The sequence below is a fragment of the Numida meleagris genome, chromosome 6 (assembly GCF_002078875.1).
Source record: "Numida meleagris isolate 19003 breed g44 Domestic line chromosome 6, NumMel1.0, whole genome shotgun sequence".
NCBI lineage: Eukaryota > Metazoa > Chordata > Aves > Galliformes > Numididae > Numida > Numida meleagris.
The window spans coordinates 14357654-14364233 of NC_034414.1; the positions used below are offsets into that span (position 1 = coordinate 14357654).

The window sequence follows — 6580 nt, forward strand, 5'->3', positions numbered from 1 at the left end:
TCAGCTGTGTTGTGACTCGGCACACAAGAGGAGAGGCTGCAAGCTCAGATCCCATTTCAGGCTACACCATTAACTGTAGCTGAGTCTTTTACACTACAGAGCACTACTCCACAAATCGAGATAACCAGTGCCCTTATGTGACCACGCATGATATGCAGTAGAGCTTTGTGTTGATACAGCGATGCTTGTTGCTCTGCTGAAGCCTCTATTCCTGCCACTTGATCGAGAAACTGGCTTTGGGGCAGGTTTGTTCCCATTTAGACCATGCATTTGATGGTGCCAGACACCACGGCATTGTCAGATGCCACCTACTGCAGCCCCGGCTGGGCATTTTCTCTCGATAGTGGGCTTTGATATGCTGAGATTGTATGAGTAGCTTGTTGCGGAACATTGGGCACTGCTTGCTGTCACGTTCACCAAGGTCAGACCATGAAAAATGGTAAGAAAATCTGTTCAAGAGAAATTAAATTTCTCCCCTTTTGGCAAAATGTACATTGCGCATCCCCCTCTCCAGTTTTGCAGGCTCCCTTTTCTAATTAGTGCCACCATGCAAACCAGGCTAGCCTTCGGCTATTAGAAAGGCAGGAAATCTGTGCACGATGTCACTGCCAGACTGTGAGCCAGCTCGAGTGCAATGGCCTACAGGTAGCCATGTGGTACTCTGGTCAGAAATCCCAAGCTTGGGCTTGCTCAGCACTAGCCCATCAAGTCGTTTTGCCCCAGTGTTTTTTTACTAGCAAAAGTGACTCTAGTTGTCTCCAGAGGGTACGCAGGTTCCTGTGATCTGTCTGGATGAAGTTGTGAAGAGCAGGAGATGGTGCAAGGCAGTCTCAAGTTGCACTGGAAGAGGTTTTAGATTGAACATTAGGAGAAATTACTTTATGGAGGTTGTCCAGCATTGAGATGGTCTGCCCAGGGAAGTGGTGGAGATCTCATCCCTGGAGGTATTGAAAAGGTGTGTGGATGTGGCGTTAAGTTTAGTGATGGGACTTGGTAAGTCAGTTTGAAGGTTGGACAGAATGATCTTGAAGGTCTTTTCCAAACCTAGATGATTCTATGATTCAAAGATACCTCTCATGTGCATTAATATCCAGCTGCAGCAGGAAAAAAAAAGCTGGCTCTTCTGTGTGTGTGGCGCAGTCATCGCAGTGTGTCTGCACTGGTTAACAATGGTTGTTGGATTTTTGTTCTGCAAAGCTCTGCTCTCATCACGGGCGATTATCACCGTTTTGTCCCTAGCCCGCCAGGTGGCAAGTACTGATGGTCCCAGCCTTGTTGCTGTGAGCTCAATGTCCCTGTTTTCTCTGCAGGAGGCTTTGCCACTTTCTCATCCTGTTTCCCTGGGCTCTGTGAGGGGAAACCAGCTGCCATCCTGCCAATGAGCATCTCCCAGCCCTGCTTGCCCGTGGCCAATGTCGGCCCCACACGCATCCTGCCACATCTCTACCTGGGCTCCCAGAAAGACGTCCTGAACAAGGTACAGCCCTACTGCGGGGACAGGTCTGGGCAGGGGCTTGTCCACAAAATCTGAAAATGGGCAACATTTGGCTGCGAGGAGAGAGGAGAAAGGAGGGACACTGCACTTCTAAAGATGCTGGAAGGACAGCATCATGATGTCACGTCAGGGAAAGAATTTTGTTTAAAGAGAAAATAACAGCAGGAAGAAAGAAAGAAGAATTGCAGCTGAAATGCCACTGGGCATCTTCCATAGGTGGGAGGGAGACAGGAAGACATCCCTGCCCAGGGCAGGAGCAGTTAGGGGGTTCAGGACAGCAGAGCAGGATAGAGACAGAAAGGAGGCAGAAAAAAAACATATATAGGGAGTAGAATGAAATGAAAGAGAAAAATGTCAAGAATGTGAGCTTACAAGCTGGCTGGCTCTGGGGAGCCAAGGCTGGGTTCTATGGAGCCTGCTGGTGACCTCCTCCATGAGCTGGGATGGGCAGGGACTGGCCACCAGACAGCCACAGCCAAAATCTCCCAAGGACCAATGTCAGGCAAGAAAATTTATGGTTTCCTTTCCTCCCCACCTCCTCTGAGGGTTTTGTTTATCTTTTGGAGCTGTGTTTTCTGCCAGCACTGCAGTGTGGTGGCCAGAAGATGCCCCATTCGTAGGCAGCAGAGTGGGGTCAAGTGCAGAGGTCACATAAAGGTGATGCTTCTCCTCTCCAGCATGTTGAGAGGCAGCTCCATGCACACCCTGACATATGGAAGGATTCCTTTACTCACAGATTTCTTTTCTCCTCCTGTTTAATTCTAAATCTTCCCTGAAACAGTTCAGGTCAGGCAGCTGACACAGGCATTCAACCGTTTTTATATGCAACCTGCCCTTGTTTGTACAGACAATACATAATCTGATCGGAGGGGGAAAAGACATGCAGGAATTTTGTGTCAGCAACACACATAGATGAAGCTGTCTTTGCCCTGGGAGGGAGAGAATGGAGCTTGGTATGTATATAGCAGTATGCACCCAGCAAGCCAGTTTCCAAAGGGATGGCCCATGGGTCACCCCCTTATTGCAGTTTTTCATCTGACCCTTGTTATCTAACATCTCCCTTATCCTGTCATTTTATTGACTCAGAAATATGGGCCATGATGGTGGCCATTGAGTGACTGAAGCAGAAAAGTCACAGAAGAAAGGTCCAGGTTCACTCCAGAGTCAAAAAGAGGGAAGAGATGGTTCCTCTCAAGTGGGTGTTCTGAGTCACTAAAGCCTGAAATGAGAGGTTCATGTGAGCTTCTTGTAGGCTAAAATGCAGCAAAATTTAGTGAAGAGTTGTGAACAACTAATAAGTCTGTAAGAACTCCCAATGCTTTTTGGTGTGGATTGGGAGTAAAGAAATGAGTTGACATTGGTTATCATGGAGTGCTACTGATATCTCAAGCAACTTGGTTGACGAGGTACCTCTCCTCTCTCAATGGATATTTTCTAAGCTTTCATTGAGACTTTTCATTGGTTTCCTTTCTTACTTTCCCATATGGAACTCCTTTCCAGGATTCTTTGGTCGTGCTGAGGTATCTAAGTAAAAATCTGCTGAGTTACAAACCTACACCATCTAAATGGGCACATCCCTCTCAGCCAGTCTGTGCTGAACATCAGTTAAGTAGCATCAGCTGGTTGATCAGCTAGGACAAGGAGCAGCAGAAGACCCATGGGAGCAAGTACTGGGGTGGTTAACAGCCAGGAGTGTGTGGAGAGGTGCATAACTCAGCCAATCCTTCAATTCCTTCTCTCCCACCAGGACTTGATGACACAGAATGGGATAAGCTACGTCCTCAATGCCAGCAACTCCTGTCCCAAGCCAGACTTCATCTGTGACAGTCACTTCATGCGCATTCCTGTCAATGACAACTACTGTGAGAAGCTGCTTCCCTGGCTGGATAAATCCATTGAATTTATTGGTGAGCTTTCATTATGATACTTACAGACCCATCAGTTAGCCCTCAAAATCTGAACTCTTTTTCTGTCCTCCACAGGCCTATTTCCAGCAGCTCTTCTCCTTTCACACACAGGAGTTGAGGGTTGGAGATTGAGGCTAGAGTCAATTTGCTCGCTGTCTCTGACTGCATCAACACATTTCTCTCTGTTTTCTCTGCCATGCTCCAGACAAGGCCAAGGTGTCCAGCTGCCAAGTGATCGTGCACTGCTTGGCAGGGATCTCCCGGTCAGCCACCATTGCCATTGCCTACATCATGAAGACCATGGGTATGTCATCCGACGATGCTTACAGGTAAGCATTCCTCAGAGGACAGAGAGGGGTTCTACTGGTGTGCCTCAGTCCAGGGAAGGAAAGCAGACTGAGCCTAGGGGAGGGTGGTTGCTCCTTGAAGCTCTGTCTTGCCTTGGCTGAGTCCTGGTGAAACCAAATCAAATCATCCCTTCACATAGTGCATGCAATGATGGAAGCAGTAAAATGGTGTGCGGGCAGGCAAAACCCCCAGAATCTGAGCAACCCCAGCTTTAGCCGTGGAGGCCCCAGGGCTCCCCAGTACCTCTTTCTTCAGAGGGTTCTGGATGATGTTTCCTCTCACCAAAGAGGTCAAGAGATTAGAGGGTGACTTACTTGAAGGACCAAGCACCAATCAGGGCTGTCTGTGCCTCTTGGCAGGTTTGTTAAGGACCGCCGCCCATCGATCTCACCCAACTTTAACTTCCTGGGCCAGCTCCTGGAGTACGAGAGGAGCCTGAAGCTCCTTAAGGCTCTGAAGGCCCAGGGTGACCGGGGTGAGGGAGAAGCCCCTCAGGACCCAGCTGAGGTGTCCGAGGCTGGCAGGCACCCCACACCGTCTACCTCAGAGAAGGTTGAGGACGTACCGAGAAGCACAACCTCTGCACCCCCACCCAGTGACCCTGAAAGGCAAGGTGGACCTCCCAAGGTCTTGTCACCCACAGCACTGCAGCAGGGACTCAACGGCTTGCACCTTTCCTCGGAGCGCATCCAGGACACCAACCGCTTGAAACGCTCCTTCTCCCTGGACATCAAATCTGCCTACTCCCCTGGCCTGCGGCAGGACCCCCCAGGCCTGCCCAGCACCGGGGAGGCCCCCAAGCTCTGCAAGTTGGACAGCCCCTCGGCACCCAGCGGCCAGTTCTCTCCAGTGCCCGACAGCCCTGACCGGCCCAGCGGGCCCGACCTCCTGCTGGAGGCCAAGGTGAGGCAGCGGCGCAAGCACCGGCACCAAGCGGGCTCGCCGGCCCATGGCCTCAGCCTCAATGTTGGCGCTGCCCGCAAGAGCCCCGGGGCAGAGGACAGTCTCCAGCCAAGGCTCAGCCTGCCTGGCCCACCACAGGCCTCCAGCGGTTCCTGGGGAAGCGTCCACCTCGAGTCCCCCAGCACCCCATCCTCTGAGGGAGGATGGTACTTCGGCACGGACTCAGCCAACAGCGGTGGCAGTGGCACTGGCAGTGGGACACTGTTCAGCGGCACCAGCCCATACCCACCATTTGGTTGCAATGGGATGCCGGGGGGCTGTGAGATCAGACTGAGGGACAAGCAGAGGGCTGAGGCGAGGGATGGGAGGCACAGCTGGCACGAGGAGGCCGGTGCTGAGAAGCAGTTCAAGAGGAGGAGCTGCCAGATGGAGTTCGAGGAGACCATGTCCGAGGGCAGGTCCCGGGAGGAGCTGGGCAAAATAGGCAAACAGTCAAGCTTTTCGGGCAGCATGGAGATCATCGAGGTGTCCTGACACCCATCATGGGTGGTTGGAGAGAAAGGGGGGGGGGGATATTTAAGATGGGGAGAAATGCAGGGAGGGCGGGTGGGGAGTATTTATACTTGCGTGTGCATTTTCGGGAGCACACACATCGAAATGAAAGCAAAGAGGAATGAATCCAGAGTCAGGAAACATCACGGTGAATGCTTAGTGTCCCCCCCATGCTCACCCTGGTTCTCTCACCCTAGCAGCCCCCAGCCCTTGGTGACATCACCCTGGGCTTTTGCACATGAAGCAAAAGTGATGGGAGAGCAGCCCTCAGAGCCCTGTGCTCAAATCTGGGGTGTAAAATTTGAAAGGGAAGGGGCAGGAATTACCATTTGGGGTTGGGAGGGTGAGCAGAGCCTGCTCCTGGCTGGGGCGGGATGTGGTCCCATGGGGACAGAGCACGGCATCACTCTGTCAAGGTGGGGAAGAGGCAACCCAACAATCCCTCCCCACACCCTAGTGCACTAAGCATGTGCCCCCGTGTTTCTCTGGCTGAGTATCTAAAGATGCTGCACTACAGCAGCCCTATACATATATAAATATATATTATATATAATATAAAGAAAACACACACACACACAAAGGAAAAAGGTAAATGGTTTTACTGCGATTTTTATTGAGACGTAAATAATATTTCGATTTTTTTTTTGTTTTGTTTTTAATTTATTGAAGCTGTTTCATTCTGGCAATGATTTGCAGACAATGTGGGGCGGTACTTTCAGCTCTATTTTTACTGTGTATGGTATTTAAATCTGAAATACGAGTTTCTAAGCAATATCTGAGGCCTGTGGCTCCTTCTATAGATCATGTCGACAACAAAGATTTTCCCCCATTCCCTCTGAGTGCAGCAAAAAGGGGACAGAAAACTCTTTGGAGCACTTTTACTAGAAATGAACAAGTGAACAAGGAAGCCGTAAAATCTTAAAACACAAACTGAGCCAGAAAACTCCCTTTCTGGAAGCTGCTGCCGCTTCTTCGCTCCCTTAGTCCCTGTTTTCTTCCCCTAACCCATCACAGCCATCATTCCCATCCTGGCCATTGTCCCCTTCCCTCCCTTGAGCTGCCCTTTCTGGCTGGAGACAGAGAGGAGCAAGTCACTCAGATGGAGGGAAGGGCGCTGGGCATCCCCGCGGATACGCATGGAAGGAGAAGGCATCCAATGCCACTGCAGCACTGGGAGGGGAGGTTAGTGATGGTTGGGATTTCATCTAATGGGTGTCTTGCTTGTCCTCCCCAGCACCAAAACTCTTGGGCAGAGTTTTTCTTGGGAAACATGTTTGCAGGATCCTCCTTGCTTCCCGGCTGCCCTTACCAGTGGGGAGCCAAGACCTTGCAACCCAACACCCAGCTTCAGGCTTGCTGAGAAGCTGCTTTCTGG

General features: G+C 50.9%; 1 protein-coding gene across 4 annotated transcripts in view; it reads left to right on the forward strand.

Annotated features, from left to right (window-relative positions):
* Positions 1–5236, forward strand: part of DUSP8 (dual specificity phosphatase 8) — a 33710-nt gene extending 28474 nt beyond the window's left edge. For all 4 annotated transcript variants that reach the window (XM_021402585.1, XM_021402586.1, XM_021402587.1 and 1 more), the window contains 4 exons: positions 1311–1477; positions 3243–3402; positions 3608–3731; positions 4110–5236. In XM_021402585.1, coding sequence (XP_021258260.1) covers positions 1311–1477; positions 3243–3402; positions 3608–3731; positions 4110–5187 — 1529 coding nt within the window. In that variant the 3' untranslated portion in view covers positions 5188–5236. The remainder of the gene's footprint in view (positions 1–1310; positions 1478–3242; positions 3403–3607; positions 3732–4109) is intronic.